General features: G+C 36.0%; 2 protein-coding genes across 2 annotated transcripts in view; both read right to left on the reverse strand.

Moving 5' to 3' along the window:
• The window catches only part of LOC6567259 (fatty acyl-CoA reductase wat), a 30,189-nt gene extending 14,356 nt beyond the window's left edge, over positions 1-15,833 (reverse strand). The window contains exon 1 of the mRNA XM_001994238.2: positions 15,373-15,833. The gene's annotated coding sequence lies outside the window, so the exon portion shown is untranslated. The remainder of the gene's footprint in view (positions 1-15,372) is intronic.
• Positions 15,834-19,810: 3,977 nt separating this feature from the next.
• On the reverse strand, positions 19,811-20,516 carry LOC6567258. The gene is made up of 3 exons (XM_001994237.2): positions 20,448-20,516; positions 20,042-20,359; positions 19,811-19,984 (listed from the first exon to the last, which is right to left on the reverse strand). Exons 1-3 carry the CDS (start codon positions 20,514-20,516, stop codon positions 19,823-19,825), a joined length of 549 nt encoding a protein of 182 aa, XP_001994273.2. The 3' UTR covers positions 19,811-19,822.
• Positions 20,517-21,215: the final 699 nt, after the last annotated feature.

The following is a 21,215-nucleotide window of genomic DNA, read 5'->3' on the forward strand; positions in this document are numbered from 1 at the left end:
TATACACAACAATAACAACAATAATAGCGCAAACAATAAACCGTTATGCTCATAATTTGCATTAATTAATCGGCTTTTTTGCGCCGATTCCCGGTCAAAAATCAAAGCTCCAATAATTGACGGCTAACCAGCTATAGAAAAAACATGTCAGATCAACCGAATATTATACACCCTTATAGACCGCACTTCCCTTGCCGACATCTAACTTTTACTATAATACTCAAAATCGATTGATTGCCAAATACACATAAAGAAAATCGTACAGACGAACATGGTTGTATCGACTTGGCTAATGATGCTGATCAAGAATATATGTACTCTTTGAGCTTGCAGATATCTCCTTTAATGTGTTTGCAAACTTCACCACAAAGTTATAGTATCCTCTGCAAGCGAATGAAAAGCAATATAAAAAAAACAAATAAATAAATAATAATTTAATACATTTTCAAGCGCTTGTTACCTGAAGGCATTTCAACTGCAGCGTTTTTTTGTTGCTATTTATACATTGTATTTTTTTTTGCCTTTCCTTTTTTTTGTGTTTTGGTTGCCAAAGTTTATTTTGTTAATATTTATTTATTTGTACATAATTTAATAACATCGCCAAGAGCTGCATATATTACTAGAAATATTGTTGTTGGTGCAATATTTTTTTGTTCCAATTACTACAATTTATTAATGTTTACACGCCATGATCTGATTTGTGTAGCGGCCTGCCACTGCTTTTCCGGAGTTAACTATACGGTTTTTATTTACAAATGAATTTATTGCAATTTTCGGTAAATATGGACTATGGCCATGCTGTGGTATAATTTGTGACAACATGAAAAAATTATATTTTTTCCATGTAAGAAATAAAAAATTCAGTACTTTTATGATAACTTAAAAAATGAAAAAGTATCGACATAGTTACAACTTTTCAGATGAATTTTTAACGCAAATATTATACCGTGAAGCCATTAAATATGGGGAAAAGTGAAGCTCTTCGGCCTTCCCAATAAAGTGTAGATATTCTTGATCAGCACCAACAGTTGGGACGACAAACCGATCTGAGAGACTATAAGAGCCAGAGACTTCAGATTTGGAATATAGAAATCAAGGTCTGATAGCAATAAAAGACGCAATTGTTGATATATAGCACTTTAGTTAATATGTAATATATATTACTGAACTAATGTAAAAATACCATTACCATCGAATAAAAAACGCAGACATTGTGAAACCAAGGTTATTTTCGTATCTAACAAACTACTATCAGCTATATATATATATATATATATATTCATTATTATATTTGGTATATTCCTATAATATATATATACACATGAAAGCTACATTTGTTTTTTTTATAGTTAGATTTAAAAACAGCTTTGTTTTGATTTTAGCTCAGTCAAAGCTAATTAGCCACATCAACTAAATTGTTGTAGGCTCCGCTACAAATTTAATAAATATTGCTTTAATTATATTATGTTGCTATCACGCAGCTACTGTAAAATCGATTAGATTTAATAAAAACCAGCAATAAATTGTTTTAAATACAATTATTATAGAATCAAAGCAAATAGTGTTGCTAATAATAGCCAATTAATTAGTTCATAAAAAATTAATGATTGCCATAATTAGACATATCAATTTAAAATTAATTTTTTGACTTATATTGGCTAGAAACATTTTTTCTACTTTTTTAAATTTCCAAAATATGATTTTCTATTAATTAAAAGAATATAAAAATAATAGAATAAAAAGTAAATAATATTTTTTATCGGACACGCAAATGTGGTTCGATTTACTTAGCCTCAGTTTTTAACGTTGAACAAATTACGCAAAATTCAGACCAACTCTAATGTTGTCTAAATTGTTATCCCATTTTGCTATTACTATTAAGCACTAACTGACCGTATCCAAATGTGAATATAAACACAAAGTTAAACACATTATTAAGTGAATTATAATATTAATAAAATGCAGCCATGTGCTCAGGTATCAAATTCTTTGTCAATCTGAAATGCGAAACGAAACCGACAGTTACAATATAAATACATCTAAAAAGATATATATATATATATATATATATGTATACATTTATATATATATGTATATAAATATATATAAATACATATATGTACAAGTGCTGGGTGGGCGGAAAGCAGGCGGTGTTGAGTGGCTGAGGAAATCACGTCATAAACGTGGCGAGCACGAATTATTTACACAGCAACCGAAAGCCCAAAAGAGGTCCCAATAAAATAACAATAAACTATGTCACACTTTGCTGGATAGCCGGGAGTTATGTGTCTGCGTGTGTGTGTGTGTGTGTGTGTGCGGCAAACCATAAAAACAAAAGCAACAACAGCATGCCGCAAGAGCAAAAGCATAAACAATTGTATTACAAATACGACTACAAATGCATAAAGCAGCGCCTACAAAACAGAGCAGAGCATTGCCCCTCTCATAGACGATTATTTATTGTTAACGATTTATATTTCTGTTGCGCTGTTGTTGCTCAAAACGCTCAGATTTCAAAGCTGCCAGCCATAAGCAGAAATAGTCTACTGTGCGTGTGTGTGCCAGTGTGTGTGTGTGTGTGTGTGTGTGTGTGTGTGTGTGTGTGCGTGTGCCTGTGTTTGTATTTGTACGTGCGAATGTTTGAGTGCGAGTGCCAGATTGCAAGCTGTGGGTGGGTCTCACATCGATTGAGCCTGGTTGCCGGCTCAAGTGTCGTCCGCGTCACACGGGGCGTGGTTCGTAGGGGTGAACTGGGCTGGGCTGGGCTAGGCTGGGTTGCGTGCTGGGATAAATAGATGTTAGAGCTACCTCTGCCAACCTCTGCCGTAGCTGGCCGGAGTTGACTTTGCCTGGCATGGCCTGGCCAAGGCGCAAGTGTTATAGATTGTTTTCCCACACGTTGCCGCAGTGCTTTTCGTCAAGCGTCAACTGTGTGGCATGTTTGACAGCAATGAGTGCTTGACACGTACAAAGGCTTTTGTTTGGCCTAAGTGTTCTCGTTGTTGTTGCTGTTGCTGTTGCTGTTGCTCATCTGGCCGTTTATCTTGCCATTGTGCATGTTATTTAGTGTTCGCTGTTGTTGTTCTCTTTTGTGTGTATCAATGTGCGCTTTTCTTTGGCCACCTCAACAGACGCAGCTCTATCTGTGCATGTCAACTGTTTATGTGTCTCTTTCTCTCTGCGGGGGTGTGCGTGTGTGTGTGTGTGTGATACGAATTTCATAGAAATTTGTTACGCTCGCTTAAACGACAATTTGTTGCTTGGCCACTGTTATGATATTGTTGTTACAGTTGTTCTTGTTGTTGTTGTTGTTACGCCCAATTCATTGACTGTCCCGCCCACTTGGCGAGTGTCCATGATTTTGCCCTCGAACAACAACCAATTTGGCAGCAACCCCATCGAACGACCAACTGACCCAGACAAAGTAGCACAAAGATGTTTTACTACCCGAAGTTGTTGTTGTTGCTACAATTTGCTCATTACTTTTTATCACTACAACATCACCGCACCGCACCGCACCGCCCCGCACCCCGTTACGTCTCAGAAGACAACCCCGTTGAAGCAGGCATTGGCCTTTGGCCCCAAAGTAAATTGTTGCCCCTTTTTTCATTTTTTTTTTCCTCTTCTTTTTTTGACCGTTTGTTGCCACAGTTCGCATCTACTATTGTGTTTTTATAGCTGTTTCACTGATTTTTTCATTGTTAATTCCTATGATTGCACTGCTGCTGCACCCTCAAAGCCAACAACGAACTGCAAATAGACCATGACTTAGCCAACAACAACCACAATAACAACAACAACAACAGTAATAATAGCAACAGCTATAGATATGGCAAAATTCGAATTTTGGTGTATGGAATATTTTGTGGCCACGAGCATTTTGGGTCCAACATATAATTATGTTATTGTGGATTTGGATGCTTCATACGAAATCTGAACAGGCTGAACTGGCTGAGTATGCCAAAACCCTGAACAAGTGCTCACATGCACTTTGCTGGCTGGCTGACTGGCTGGCTGGCTGACCACAGTAAAAGCATTTGCTCATTTTTATGCGGCCCACAAATTGCATGCAATTTATTTTGCTTGTTGCAAATCAAAAATTTCCATAAAATCAAATGTTTGGCACAATGTTTGCACATCGCATAAAAATACATTTAATGCAGCATAAAAGTTATTACTTCATTCGTTTTAAAATGCAAATAAATCTTTTTGTGGCCTTTTCATTTCAGATTTGTTATGCGCGCTTTGTTTATGTATTTTAAAATAAGCAGCATATTAAATAAATTAGAATGTTTTTCGACTGCAAATAAATTGTCAACAATCGCAGCTTTCTGATGTAAATATAAATATATATTTTTGTTTTGTAACTGTTTGATTGCATTTATAAACAGAAGGAAACTTCCGCCCAATTTCAAATAAATAAATACCTAAACGATTTTATTTGACCACGTTTAGTGTGATGGCAGATCAATTGTTACTAACAATCATAATAAACCAATTCGGTATCAATTGAAAGTCGGTCATTTGTTTATTATTTTTTCCAATTTATCCATTTTTTTTTGTTTTAATAAATACTAAAATACTCGTAATATCCGAATACTCGCTTATCCCCTAGTCAGTAGCTTTAACTCAAACAAGACCCTAACACACACAGGTACACACACACACTCACACACACACACACACACACAGAGGCGCATGGAACGAAGTAAAAATGGAAAATGCTTTGCGTATTTGCATAAGAAAACTAAGTTGAACCGAAATCAATGATTGTTCAAGCATTACTTGTGAGAACTACAAATGCCACGCCCATGCCACAGCCCACTACGCCCGCCCCTCCCCCTACTGTGTCGCCTGAAGCTAGACATGGTATATTGAAACATTGGTAGAAGCTGGAATTGGGTTTGGGCTTGTGGTGCTTTGGCGCTTTCATATTATTACTTTATGGTTGCCTCCAGTTATGCATACTATAACCATAAATATGCTACAGCGTAGGGCATGTTAAACCGTTATGCTGCTAGCCCAGTGGGCTAGCGACCAGCAGGAGCAGCATCAGCAGGAGCAGCAGGAGCAGCAGCAATAGCGGCAACAACAAAAGCATGTGAATAACATTTTGTGCTTGTATTAATGCATACCCATATTTATACTATAGCTCAAAACAATAAATAGTAAAAGCTGGATTATGATTAAATCGATTTCATGGAGCGTTTTGCGATACTTTCATATTTGCCGGATGCCCCAAACGCTCGTCTTGCCTGTAATCCTTCACAGACATGAGAGTGTTAGAGTGCGAGTGTGTGCGAGTGTGTGTATGTGTGTGTGTGCATATGTGTGTGAGCGTGTGTATATATATTGCTTCCCTTTGACTGCAATGCGCCCAAAGATAGGCACCGCCCACGCACGTTTATCGATTGCACTTGTAGCCAAAAAAAAAGCAAAAAATAAACGAAAAAACAAATAAAACGACGCAAGAAACTCGAATAACAAAAAACAAAAAACAAAAAAACAGAATCGTTTTGGAGGGCGAAATATTGGGTGGGTGCAATATGGGCGTTTAGTTGCATAAGCGCACAGACTTTCGTAAATACTATATATATACACGCACTCACACACACACCATATATATATGAATGAGAACATAAATGTGTGTATTACTTACATACAAAACACTTTGTGGGCAAAATAAATACTACAAGAGCTGAATTGCTTGCCCGTCGAGCGATCCCAATTGAATACAGGGTCCAGGCAAATTGAATGAATCAATCCAATCGTATGCAAATGCGATTGAAGTGCAGCAGTACAGACCCATCCCACCATCCCCCCATTGCTTCTGCCCATTGCTCTCTAGGGACCAGTGCAGATGTCCGCCGTTCCTTTTTGGCTTGTGATTTTTGTAAAGCCAACAACTTTAATAATGTTCAATGATGTTTATGGCCGCCGGTTTTTCACACCCAAACACACACACAGACACACACACAACACTTCCGCTTGGGGTTCGTGCCAAAAACTTTCGTTAGTCAAGTCTCAACTTGAACTTCAATTAGCATTAATCTTGTATTGACATAACAACGAGTGTTTGCTCAATTCATATATATATTTGGGCACCGTTCTGGCCATGTATTTCTATTTATGCTACTTACTATTTGCCCAACTCTTTAAGCCCCGGATCGTTTATCGTTCACGTCCAATCAGCCAACAACAAAACAGCACACAGCTCACCAATTCCGCGCTGCGAACACCTCACGTGGCCACTGACACCATATACCATATGCCATATAACATGTGGTTGTGGTGCGTGCAATAAACTTCCTCATGCCTCATTGCTACAGGATTCCAAATCAAATACATTGACTGCATACACTTAGAAAAAAATACCTAAACATACGACAAAAGTCTTAGATTTGTTTTGAGTTTTCTGAAATGTATTTTTTAATAGTAACAAATATTTTTTAAAACTCGAAATGCAAACACTTTGTGAGTGTTCAGCTGCTGATTTATGTAGATATAAACATACAAACAGAATGTTTGAATATGTGAAATCTCAAAATGCTAATGTTTAAGAAATAAATGAATAAATAATATACAAATAAATACCCTTACTATTTCTTAAATTTAAAAAATTGAATCAGAAATTACAAAAAAAAAAATCCATAAAAATTAGTATATTTTCTAAAATGTATGGCGATTTTTTTTTGAGTGTACTCGCTCTATCCTTCGTCCTGTGCTTTTCTCCCTTGTGACACTCATGTGGCGCTGAGCGCTCTTTGATTTTATGATTATATATGTAATGCATTTTGTTTTATATCATTTCTCTTTTGATTTCATTTCATTTCGCGAATTCCAGCCCAGAGCACTTTGCATTGTGATATGATCAGCGGGTTATCCGCTCTCGCGGTTTCCATTTGTATACACTGCCATAAAGCACATATGGCACAATTTTCATACGATTTGCCATGCACATAATAATAAGTCAGCATATACGGAACGTATATATATATATAATATACATTTTTAAAATACCATACTTTTAAGGTGAACAACAAAGCTTTTGCAAAGATAGAAATGAAAATAGTTTTCCATTCAGTTTCGAAACTGTGATTTGTTATTATAAAATTGTTTCGAGTAAAAATTGTCTTTTCAAATCGGTCATTCCAATATTTTTAAAATCGGTTCAGTTTTGACAAAGATATGGCTATGGGAAATGTGAAAACGAATGTATTTTTTTTTTGGAAAGAATTTGATGCGTTAATTTTAAATGCAGCTTTAATCTAGAGGCCAAGCAAAGATTCTGAAAATCGATTCAGTTTTAACAATGATTTGGTTGTGAAATACTTGGAAACCCAAGTCAATTGTTCGGGATTGAATTTGTTCATGAACTCTAACCAAAAAAAAACAGGTTTCCAAGGGCAACCCGGGTTTGTTAAGACATTGCTGTTTAAAATATGTTTCGTTTTAATGAATTTGTGTCTGTGGGAGATTTTTAGACCATGAATTTTTTGGTATAGAATCTTAACATGCGCACCAGTCAACAATCGTTAACAATTATATATATATATACATATATTATATGACTTTCTGTGAAAAAATGCAATTCATAGGGATGTAAATCTATGTCAGTTGTCCCAAAGTATTAAATATGGTGAGTTAACGTTTTTTACTATCAAAATCCATTTATGAGCAAGCATTTGAAATTCTGAAAAGATTCACAATATAGCTTAGCAAATGTATTTAGGATTCGGTGTGCCGCAGAAATGACATTTTCATAATAGTTTTGTGATTTTTCTTTTTGATTTGTCAGATTTGGCCAAAAGCATTTTCTGGATATATGCAAAAACCTAATCGGTTGTGCATATACAACATAAATGTATGTGTAGAAAGTTAATACTTTATGTGATGTCAAACCCAAAATGTAATAAATAATGCTTACTAAAAAGTCTCAGTTCCCCTGAACACTGGTTTTATACTACATGCGGATGAGTCGCGTATTATAAATAGTGAGCAAATAACAAAATGTTGTCAATGCAAGGCATCATTTCAGCTTTGTGTTTCACAAATCAATTAGGATACAAATTTTAATGACAATATATATATACATTTATTTATATATATTATTATATTCTCATTTGTATTTACAACTCACTTACGAAGTAGACAACTTAAATATATTTGTCTACACATTGTACATTTTCCATATACAATTAAGCAATTATTTATTAAATATTTCAGTTGCTAGGCAACCTCGAAAGTCGCCCACAAATTAAATCACGTATGCTGACGAAAATGTTAAATGTAAGATTTCGAAACTGGGACTGGGCCGCGATTGGTAACCAAAACACAGGAAGAAAAACTCGCGCACACGTTTCAAAATCACAGAGCTGCGTAATGCATAATAATAAACATACATACATTCATATTGGGTCGTGTATAGATCTATGGAAAGCCCGATCACAGCACGTTTGCGGAACCGTTAAGAATGACCTATGAGCACACATACAAAGCATACATTGGTTAGTATTGGTAACGCCCCATTCTGGACAACGCTTTGTATTTGAAAAGTGTACATGTCCGAAGCACTTGAGACTTAGTGGGAAGTTAGTTATTTTCGGTAATGTATGTTTTTCTTTTCGTTTTCTTTTCTTTTTCTTATTTTGTGAGAACCCCCCGTTTTGGCTCCACTCCTAGCCAGCTAGACACCACACAAACAACTTTTATTTTCACATATATCTGTTAGATACCACGTACAAATGTGTACGTGTGTTGTCGTGCGTTTTGATATTTTAAACAAATATTTAAAACAAATTACCAAAGCGCAAAAGCAGCACGCAAATGTAGAAAAACCTAAAGGAGGTAAAACTGACAGCCAACGCACAGTGGGCAAAAGCCTTGATAATCTCAGCGGAAAGCTCAGTGCTAAGTTGGCTAAGCTATTTTATTTGGTGTTGGAGACTGTAACAAATAAAGATATGACAAAGGATCAAGAAACTTTTATTTGACAAGAAGTTTACAGCGCTTGAAAAAAGATTGGAAAGAATAGAATTATAATTGAGGAGGAAGAGACAGAGGGTGAGTGAAGTACTGAGAAAATAACAGATTAGGTGAGAAAAGGTAGAGAAATAAAGGGATCGAAAAGGATTGAAAATCTGAAAAAAGTCCATTGTTAAAAAAGCTTTTTAAGGGATACAGCTTTTTGATGTATTGTTAGTAAAAAATAAAAATAAAAGTACTGTAAAAAAAAAGTCCATTGTTGAAAAAGCTTCTTAAGGGATACAGCTTTTTGATGTATTGTCAATAAAAATAAAATTAAGTAGAGTGCGCAACTACCGACTTCTGAAACATATCCAAGTTTGACAAAGCTTCAGCAGCTCTCAGCTTAATTAACTTTATTATTTATTTATGTGCCATGTTTATGACTTGAGCCCACTGTGCTTGGCATTGCTTTGATTTATTTACGAGCTGAAAGTTGGGAGCCCTTATGGTGTTGGCTTTTCGTTAGTATCACTGCCACCAATGTATAAACATTCACATAGTTTTGGCTGTGGTTACTGTGGCTAATATGTGCACACACACAAACACACACACACACAAACACACACACACAAACACACACACACACAAACACACACACACAAACACACACACCCACACACACAACATTACACACACTCAAGCTTTTTGGCTTAGAAATTCGAAATAAATACAAAGTTTTTGGCTAGCCAGTGGACAATGGACAGCCGACAGTGGACAGCAGTGCGTGCGATACTTGGCGGCACGTGGGGGAGGTGCGTGGTGCGAGGTGCGGCTGGGGCCTATGGACATAGTTACTACTGTGAACCGACAGCATTGGCGACTGTTGCACATAAATTGTGCAAACAAACCGAAATGAAAAAAACGAAATAGAAAAACCAAAATGGTAGTGAGCCAAAACGCACAAATGTAAAATGCTACACAACGTGCATATGTGTATCCATGAGATACAAATAGGCAGATAGATTTAAGTAAGCAGCCCAGCTGGCCAAATAATACTTGCCTAATAAAACGTCTATGCGTCGCTTCAGTGAGTTTGCATGGCGCGTCGAATCGCGAACGGTTTGTCATCAGCTGCAAAACCTGTCAATCAGTAGGACAGTGGGACAGTCAGACAGTGGGACAGTGGGACAGCGGAACAGGTGGTTAGGCAGCGAGGCGACCAGTTGGCTGTCGATGTTTTGGCCACTTATCGTGGCTTATAAAATTGTGTCAAACCTGTTCAAGTGTAGAGGCTGCAATTGGCTCGCAATTTGATTGAAATTGAAAAAAGGAAAACCGCCTGGAAAATGGTTTGGTCGCGGTATTTATTGTGGTGCAACCGCATGATCTAACGCAACCAGCAGCAACAAACCAGCAGGCGCACCATCCACCAACCACACAGCCAGGCTAGCGAGCTGGCACTAATTATGTACAATCTTTCGAACTGCACTCGTAAATAGTGCACCGCAATGGAAAACTTTTGTTTTTGCGGAAGTTGGCTATATTCAGGCTCTGCGCTAAGTGGCCAACTTTAGTCACAGCCAAAAACCGGCTCAATATCTTGCTGGCCGATGCACAATCAAAATTTGCATAGAACAATGCGCTATGCAATGTAAACAAATTTACGTTAAAATAAAAGTATGCTAATATTATAAATCTACTATTGAGAAAAAAAGTAAACGTTCATCATCAACGGGATGCTGTGTAAAGTAAATAAAAGAAATAAAATCCGATCCGAAGTTGGCGACATAATGAAAAATAAATTGTATGCAAAATGCGCATAAATGCTTCCTGAATCGAATTTAATTGTATTTGTAACTGCATATGCAAGTGTATCTTGTATCTGTAACTGTAATTGCTGCGGTGCCCGGTACGCGTATATATACACATGGATATCGGTATCTGTAACAACGCGCTTGTCCATCTACATATCTGGCAGTCTGTCTGGTGTTTTTGCATCCGACGTTGCGGCTTTCAGGTTTAATTGGCTGCGGAAATATTCCATGTGATTACTTAATGTGATCCAACTCATTTTTATTGTACAGCGCGGGCTCAGCGCATTTCACTGCCAAAGTGCACTAAAGTTAAAAGGTTAACAAATTAAGCATCAGCATCAGCAACAACAACAATTCTGACAATCCACATGTACATGTACATATTTAAAAATAGGTATTCTGTGAGGGGAGCGTTTACACGTTGTTTATTATTCAATTATGCGCTCATTAAGATACATAATTATTAATTTAATTAAAGGTAGCAGCATCGAAACAATTTGATTTTATTTTTTCCCATTAAATTGTTGGAATTTTTTCACTCCATTCCACCATTATTAATATTTTCTAGGCATTATACTTTTCTCATAAAGTTCGTAACGCATTGAAAAAGACGTCTGGCATTACTAACCGAGTTGATGTACCCATGTCCGCTTGTCCCTCCCTTTGTCTATCCTCTGGCTATCCTTATAAAATATTTCAATATCGATTTTCCTACTGCACTTTGATATTTGGTTACGTTCTTGCTTGTGAATTATTATCATCGTTCTGCAAGGGTATCTAATCTGCTGCGTGTCCAAGGCAGACGTTCTTTCTCATGTTATTCTTAGGGGTTGAACACAAGCTTTGCTTTAGCAGAATACCTACTTACCTATAACATGAGCCAAATTGTGCAAATCTGTGCTTTGCTGGTGTTTAAAGACTTAAATTGCATTCGAAATATGACTTCAAAATAAATAATGTAATATCTCACATCAGACTCGAATATCCGAATTTATTGTAGCATTTTTCAAGCACATTTTAATATATTTAAAATGTTAATAACTTGCATAACAACTTTGTTATATTGTGTGTACAAAGTATTTTCCAGCTGGGCACTCTTTGCAATCGAATGAGACTTTTATTGGCCTCAATGCATGTATGCACAAGCAATTGTTTAATTAAAATTGATGGCTAACACTTTTATTTCATGCAACTTTTATTTCTTCTAAAAGGCTTTTAATTGATTTGTGAGTACATACAAACAAAAAAAAACCACAAACCTAACATGTCCAAATATTAAAAATCAACATTTAGTGACACATTCATCAAATAATTTCTACAATATTTGTTAAAAATTGTACCTTGAAATATTTGTGAATGGTGGTAGTCTGTTAGTTAGGCACAAATCCTTGTCTGCACATACAGCACGTAAGCGTTGGCTTACTGCTCTACACATTTGATGACCCGTAAATCTTTGTTTTATGTACACGTTTAGTCAAGGTCTCCAGCAGCATTAGGCAGCCACAAGATATGCTAGGCCCGGCTAAGCTGTGTGATAATGGCCCATTTGCTTGGCCTGGCATTTTGACTTTTTGTGTAGCTGGCCAAAATGTTTATGGGCAAATGCATAATTAAGAAGCTATTATGGGCAGTAAGTGCTCGTCGTTGGCTTATTAAATACCAGATAAATGCGGAACGATACACGCCACTCAACTTCAACCAAAGAGTTGACAATGAAAACTTTTGACTGGAACGCTCGCAATTTAACGCTCATGAATAAATGTAACGCATTTAACCTTTCATTGGCCACAGCCAAAAGGCATAAATAATATAATTGTGAGTGTGGGCTCCTTGGCCAACAAGTGGCCACAAAGATAGCTGGCAAATTGTGGCTATGGCCAAAAGCATACTATTCAGTTTGCTCAATTGGCATGCTCATGCCCATGCCCATGCTCAAGCTCAAGCTCAGGCTCAGGCTCAGGCATGGGCATCAACATAAACATAGTCAAGGTATTCCGGTGCATTTATTGCAATTAAACACTTGTTAATGCCAAAGCAAAAACAACCACAGCAACAATAACAACGACAACAGAAAAACACTACATCTAACAAGAAGCTGGCCAGCAAAATCAACAAGAAAAACACGATGTGTCTGTGTGTTTGTATATATATATATATGAGATTAATACCTGGTATTCTAGTATGAATCAACAACAATTCGTTTCGAATTCAATGGCGACCAGCAGAGGCCCCAAATAAAACGTTGACCTTGTCAGTGGCAGCCAGCTACTTGCAACGGCTACAACTGCAACTTTAACTACGACTGCAACGGCTTCTGTGGTTCAAGTGGTTTTCCTTGTGTTAAATTTTTTAATTCTCAATTTTCAGCACAAACTGTCGGCCTGCAGCAGGTCTGCTGAGTGCACGAGCACTTGGCCAAACCCAGCATAATTAAATTGCTAAGAATACATTTGGATCTAATATTGGGCTGTGGCATGCAAAGCGGTCAAATAGCCAATGTGGCCAGTGTGGCGAATGTGAGTAGCCAAAATGCCAAATGCTGTTTGTCAGTTGATTTAAACGTTAGCGTTATATTCGCACACATTTATCGATTACAAATCAATTTCATACAATTGCGCATCGCACGTATCTTTGGAGCTATGCCGTAGCTCGAGCTGGGGCTGGAGCTGCTTGGCGGCGACCTCGACTTGTGCTTTGTTGGTGTTGCGTTTGGTTAGGTGGCTGCCAACTGTGTGCAACGCATTGCTGCCGGATTACACGATTAACGCCACTTGCATACAAATTGGCGCATTTCAGTTCAGTGCTGCGGTGTCTGTGTCTCTGTGTGTGTGTGTTTATTTGTGTGTGTGTGTAAGCTATCCGTAAGATACAGATACCCGCTTGCACTCGTTAGCGTTGGGGCATGTGCAAGAGTGTGTGTGTATGTGGTAACTGAATCTCAAGCCGAGTCTGGGCATTGTGCACTTTCCTTTGGTGTACGCCTCAGCTCGCAAATATTGCATAAACAACAACACCAGCAGCAGTCGCAGCAGCGACAACAGCAGCTACAAACGAGCCAAGCGAATTGAAAACTGCAAAAGGTGCACAAGGTGCGAAATATATAAATTACACCTCAATAAAATTCCATGCAAATTTCTGTATGTGTGTGTGTTTTTTTCTGTTTTTTTCTACTTTTTTTTGTGGTTGCCAATGCCAATGCCTGTAAATAGATGCACAGTACATATGTAAGTATGTGCCTGGGCGTAGATTAGAATTCAGGCGCCAGCTTCCTGCAAGCTGCTCATCAGTATGACTGGCCGGGCAAACCCATCGAAAGCATCTCGACGTGACGACAGCATAAGTAAGCAACGCATTCGCGGGATTTGTCAAATATTTGCGCTACGCTGCGCTCATTCATAAAACCTTAGACTAAAGCCTTGGCTCCAACATCCAAACTTTCGGCGTCTCTCGCCTTAGTCTGTCAGTCACTCCATCTCTCTCTTTCTCTCTCTCTCTCTCTCTCTCTCTCTCTGTCTCACATCACCCCCTCACTCTTGCAGTGTGCATGTCTGCGTCGTCGCTTATGCAGTTTTTACGCCTCATGCAAAGGAAAAACAAACTTTTTCAGACACTGGGTAAAGTTCGGCAAGTTTAATGCTGTTTGACTTTGATTCAATATTTGCATCGATTAAGTTTTTTTTCCCAAGGTTTTACTTAGCTGAAAATCAAAATTTTGCACACACATGCATACAGATATATATATATATATATATATATATATATATGATGATAGTAGTTACACGTGCGACAGCGCAAAACATTAGCATGCTTGAATTAATCGCAAGTGAACGGCGACTGCCCAAATACTTCAAATTCAACTTCTACTTCTACTGCGTTCGTTTTTTATTTATTTTTATTACAGTCGCTAATAGATATGTTGTATACTTTCAATATTTGTTTGCAACCACAACTTGATTTTTGTATTTATTTGTGCAGTGTGTACTTAAATAAAAACATTAAGTATGTTAAGTGCTGAGCAAAAGAAAAATACTAAGAAAAAAAACGTATAATTGATCTCACAGATTGAAGATATATATATATAACAAACTGCACAATTAACTTAATTAATATTAATCGACTTGTTTGAATTGCATTTCAGTAAACAACATCAACTGGCATAGAAAGAAATTAGGAATTCACAAAATGCAAATTCGCTGGTTAACATTTTCTTGATTTAAAAACTCTAATATGTGTAATATTTTTAAGTAAAAAATGTATTATCTTCATTATGTGAAATTCATAAACAATTTCTTGCTGTATTACAAAAGTCACTGTTCAACCAGGCGTATGATTAATATTTCAAATTTCCCAAAGTAAAATTGAAATCTTTCTTGCAAAAATCGTTTAAAAAGTAACTTTACTTTTCACTTGGAAATAAGCGCATTATTCTCTCGTATTCAGATTTTCATGAACAGTTTTCAACAAGGAAAACAAAAATTATAAATACGAATACATATTTTCTTGTCTTTTCTTGCCTTAGGCAACGGATATTTGGGTACTGCCCCCCAATAAGTAATATCTTGAATCACAAAAATATTTGAAAGTGGCTTACTCTGACTCACGAATCCAATGGTAACAGACGGCTAAGTCTCCTAATTATAGGCAATGTCGATCTGGAAGTCTTGCTGCGCAATAATTGGTTTTCAAAACAAATCAAGATTTCCACTATGATGAATTGTGTGTATATATTATTTATATATATATATATATATATATATATATTTCCAAATTGTGTTCGCCGCGCACTTTCGAAATTTTTTCCACTTTTCACGCAACTGCACGACGACGTTGCACAATTGGACTGGCTGGCTAGCGGCAAAATTCAAATTCCGAGTCCGAAACCGAGCTCACAAAAATTTTTTATATTTCAGGAAAAACGACTTGCCTGCTTTTTCGCGAAAAGAAATATCGCGCCAAGCGTACCATCAAAAATGATTAAGCCACCGAAACCGAGCTCACTCTCCAGCTAAACTAAACGCGTTCCAGAACCGCGCTGCCAGGCAGACGAAAACAGACTCAGGCCGAGTGCGGCTTGCAAAAACGACAACACCTGACAAGCGGCGCAAACAGGGGCCTGAACGCCGCTTAGCGTGGCTATTGACGCCGCCGCTGCCACAGTCGCCGTTGCGGTTGCTGCGGTTACTGCGCTCGCCTATCACTTCTGACGTTGGCTGCGACGACAGCAACAACAACAACAACAATCACAACAACAACGACGGCATTGTAGGCGGCAAAGCCAGGCTTTGGGGGTAGCTAACGTCAGCGTTGCAGTCACCGTCGCAGTCAGCGTCTTAGTCAGCGTCTCAGTCAGCGTCTCAGTCAGCGTCTCAGTCAGCGTCTCAGTCAGCGTCGCCGTCGCTGTTACAGGCAAAAAAGTCAAATTGAGTGGCGCTGTCGAAAATGTTCATTAATTACCTGAGCAACCTGTTGCTTTTATTCAACAGTTCACTTGCTGCTTATTGACTTGAGGCATATTTTCATTTATTATTTACTTATGAAAGGATTTTTTTGTCATAGCATTTTTTTTATTGTTTACAAGAGTCTGAAGTTCACATGGCCTGACACTAAGCATTAAGGGGGGAATGCCACTTTGAGCCTTTGCAATCGGTTTGAATCATCGTCAAGTGATCAGTCCATATCCGTCAGTTGATCCTAATTGGTATGCCTGCCTTGTGCGCCCGAGACGTCGTTTGTCGTTGTTCACTCATAAATTTCAGCTGTTCTGTAATTTTCCTTTTTATTCCAGACGACCAAATGAATATTCCACAGTAGACTTACTCTTAAAGCTTTAATCGCGTCGCGGCAATCAATCACGTAATTGCCAGCGTGTTTGTTTGTTTGTTTTTGCCGTTTGCAATCATATCGTGCTTTTGTATCTTTTCGCACAACAAAAGGCACAAATCTATTAACTAAAATACACATGTTTGTATTCCTTCACAAACAAAAGACGCATTAATTCAATTTGTGCATTCTTATGCTCTTTATTGTATTTTAATGATGTCTGTGAAGCACCAATTCAAGTACATTGATTCTCTTTATATGATATATATATACACATTATCATATTGTGTGTGTGTGCTTACAAATTGTATGTTATGGCAATACTAATTTGTAGGAAACAGAAAATCACTCATACGTTATGTGTGCGCTTATTGAATTCATATTAATTGTAAACTACAGAAAAGGGAAAATACAAGCAAATTGTGTGAAAAATACGTATCCAGAAACCAGAAAATTTCAAGAAGTGCATTTCGTTTATTAGTATATTTATTATTATTTTTTTATAATTAAGGCAGGAGATATTGATAAAGATAAGAGTCAATAGATATACAGGCCGAACCCTTTTTTACTTATTAGGCCAGCAATTAAATATTTAATTTAAGGTTCAGTCAACTGTCGCTTTTTACTTTATATTAAGCCAACCTTTTCATTAATCAATCGTATAATAATATTATAATATGTGGAGTATCTTTAAGAATCATATAACACCAGAGTTCAATTATTAAATCCAACTTTATAGTTATAAATTGGTTACATTTCACAAAACTATTTACAGAATGTATTTTTGTGAAAGAGATTTCTAAAAATATATCAAAAAGCAAATAAATAAATTAATGATTTTGATAAAATGCAATAAAAGAAGAGCGATAAAGATGATAAATGTATCTAGACAGAAAAAGACTCTAGATGCACTTTAAGTCGTACAGCAAATTAAAAAGTAATTTGCAATTTTCTGTATTTAATTGAGAATTTCATACGAAATAAATGTGCTCAAATCTATTTGGTAAATATAAAATCTTCACTTTTATAGTATTCTCGGTATAGGAGCAATATTTCAATGCGAGCCACAAAAGTGAAGCACGATATGTGCTCTGCATTCAACTAGCCAATCGCTTTGCCACCCACATTGCCTCGCACAACAACAGGTATTTATTACCTGCAATTATGATGAATAACATTATCTATTTTGGCAAGTCATGATTTTTTTGGCATACCAAGCCTGGCCCAACCCAGACAGCCGAAACGTACTCAACGTAAACAAACAAATAGAGAAACATATAAAAAGTCAAAGTACAAATTAGCAACATATCACAGAAGTAATTGTCATTGCGGATTTGCACGAAATATACATATACGTTTTTATGGATTACAGTCTGCTTGTCACTGCATAATTATTAACGAGGGCCAATTGGGGATGGGTCAATGGCGCAGAACCCCTCTCGAAATGCGATTTGATCGGCGTGATTTAACATCGACGCTTGTGTCAAGCTGCCTGATTTATTTTATGACTCAACACACATGAGCCGTTCGGCGTACGACGTTAATTCCCTCCCATATAAAAATACCTGTCATGATAGAACGCAAAAACTACCAGCACTTGGCCAAAGTGTTCACCTCACACAAAAAACAAAAAAAAAAAAAAACAAACAAATATCCATTGAAATTCAGAGCGAGTTCAGCATTTGGCCACAGCTACAAATCGCGTAAACAACTTGAATGCATTTCGTAATTTCATCGCCATCTTTCACCAGGCGCTCAGAGTCGGGCTAAGCTCCCAAATGCTATCTCCTGTCGGGCTGTGTCTGTCTATGTGAGATTGTATTCACCAATAAAGTCCCAAATGCGATTTTTCTAAATGCATTCGTGTGTTTTTGAGCATTTATTTATTGAGCAGCTTTATATATGCGTATGTATACAATATGCATCCACACACACGTCGTGTTGTGTGCTTTGCATTGCCCCGGGGGCAGGTATAAATATCGCGAAACTATTCATTTAGCGGGTAAACAAATGCATTTCAAATACAATTAGGCGGTCGTAAGGCGGTTGGCTAACAATCCAATGTATCAAACGAAAGGTAAATATATATATAGAAACGTTTATATTTGTATTCCGATATACTTGCTAATTGTCTGATCGACAAAGTTGAGAGTTATCTTCAACTAATTATTAATATTTAAATAATATTTAAAGCTATGCCAAATGGCAGCAACATTGTTGAAATCTGATATTGTTTCGAAAGAAAGCGAAATGCCAAAAACAAATTATTTCCAAGTTAATTATTTCGCGAATTGTTTGTTTTCATTTCATTTTAAAATTTCAAATTTTAAAATAAGATTTAATAGAGATATTTTGTTCATATTTAAATACTTCTTCATAGCATAAAATTTAAATGAAAGCTAATATTCATATATATAGTTTGAAAACATATCAAATATATTTAAATATGTTTACTTTACTATTTTTAAAATAATGTCAGCGTATTTACTTTGAAATAAAAACAAAGTCTTTTTCACAACGACAATTTTGATGCAATGCCAAAAACAAATTACTTCCAATTGAAATCAATCAAGACTGTTTCATTTCAAATTCATTTGAAAATCAAAAATATTAGTTAAAAATTTAATTAAATATATATATATATATTGCTTTACGACACAAACGGGAAATGAAAACTAATATTTATATGTGCATAGAAGGCGTGTCAAAATATTTTTCAAATAACGTCAGAGTGTTTGACTTTAAGTAAAAGTGGGCACATTGTGTGCGTTTACTTGACTAAGCAAATTTGCTACCAAATTGAGTATTTGATTTGCTATTTGGCAGAAAAATATTTAAATATTTGCTCTTACAAACTTAAGCAGCAATTTCCAATAATACTTAGAAAGAAATGCGGCATCGCCATGCAAATATATTTGCTTTACTTCGATTTGCATTAATAACCATATATGTCCTATGTGCTTTAGCAGGTCCAATTAAAAACAAATTTAAAAAAATACTTGCCATTTTATGCTTAATTACAAAATTACTCCGCTATTCTGCGATTAAATATATATAATTGTATTTGTTTTATTTTTTATATCAATAACACTTTAAAACATTTTCTTTTTTTAAATGCCACGATGCAATAAATGTTAATAAAAATTTATATAATAAATACATATAATAATATATTTAATAAAAGTATATAAAAGTTCTCTGAACTCCAATTGAAATGTTATTTAATTTGACACGAAATCTTCTTCGTATGTTATGTAAAACTTCAAAGAAATAGCTCGTTGATGATTGAATTTAAAGGTTGCAATTAATAAATATTCTCCAGTGGGAAACGGGTTAAGTAACTTCTCGGGTCTAGGGTAAAAGTCCTTCAAAACTGTATAGCCCTATAAAATAATGAACAGTGAATGACAGCAATTGCTTATATAGAATCGTATACTCACTTGAAGAGGGCATGTATGATTAATATTGGTGAAATCCTTAAATAGTGCCCAAACCATAGTCACGGCTGGATTGAAGCTCTTTCGCAGAAACTTACAAGCATCAAGTGTGACATCAAATAGCCACGGCTTATAGCCATTTCCTTTTCTCAGTATTTGCATTCTCACCTCGATATATTCAGCTGGAACCAAAATATTCACCTCAATATTGAGAACAGCTTTGTTCCGTTGAACGGCCCTCAAGCGGCATTGATTCACGACCACAGAGGATTTGTTGAATGATTCACAGACCGCATTGGTCAACTTAAAGACAACAGCACTCTGCAAAAAAAAATAATAATAATAATAATATTAGTATATTTTTTCAGCTTGTTTTTGTATTTTGATTACATTTATTATTTAAAATTACATTGAACGTCAGCAGGCTAGTCAAAATTATGAAATTCCATAGGATTTTATGGTTTACACTTTGTGCCATATCAAAGCGAGTGAACTTTATTGTTTGAGTTTTAAAACAGAATGGCTTAGACTAATCGTTTAACAATTGTTCGTTGCTATATTTTTAAAACACATTAGTTACGTTTCAATAAAGAGTAATTGACCACAGAGTAAAAAATAAAATTGTTTAGCAGTGTTAAAGTTATTTTTGTATTATTTTTATCGAGAGAAAAATATTGTTTAAAAAAATTACTTATTTAAAATGCCTTGAACATTTTACAGTACTTGGATATTTATTGTTTAATGTTGATACTCGATACTACTTAATGAATCAAATTGCTTCAAAATAAAGATTTTTCGTGAGGAAATTGGCAAAAATTATTGTAGTTTTGTGTAACAGTTTGATTATACTTTTCGAGTATTAAATGACTTTTATACACTCAATTATTCTAGATAAGCAATATAAAAATATTATAACCATTAATTTGTATTAAGGGTAAATAGCGGATGCAAAGCAATTAACTCGATACTGATGAACTTCCACTGCTGACTATCTACTCATAAATAGTAAATAATCTGCAAATGTTAATGAAAGCAAACCCCGTTGAAAATGTTTACTTTATTTTACACATAACAAACTCAAGCGTTACTACCGAAACTGCATGACTTCATCGAGAAATAAAAACCAATAAATAATAATTATATTTGAAAAGCGCGCGAAAAGCAAGTTCACTTTCGA

This window comes from Drosophila grimshawi, unplaced genomic scaffold (genome assembly GCF_018153295.1).
Source record: "Drosophila grimshawi isolate 15287-2541.00 unplaced genomic scaffold, ASM1815329v1 contig_311, whole genome shotgun sequence".
NCBI classification, from domain to species: Eukaryota; Metazoa; Arthropoda; class Insecta; order Diptera; family Drosophilidae; genus Drosophila; species Drosophila grimshawi.

Excerpts from the sequence above, each read along its gene's own strand:
- LOC6567258 (XM_001994237.2), bottom strand. The coding sequence starts at position 20,516 with ATGGCACAAAGTGTAAACCATAAAATCCTATGGAATTTCATAATTTTG. Across the intron at positions 20,360-20,447 it reads CTAGCCTGCTGACGTTCAAT|AGTGCTGTTGTCTTTAAGTT; the intron begins GTAATTTTAAAT and ends TTTTTTTTGCAG. Across the intron at positions 19,985-20,041 it reads ATCATACATGCCCTCTTCAA|GGCTATACAGTTTTGAAGGA; the intron begins GTGAGTATACGA and ends ATTATTTTATAG.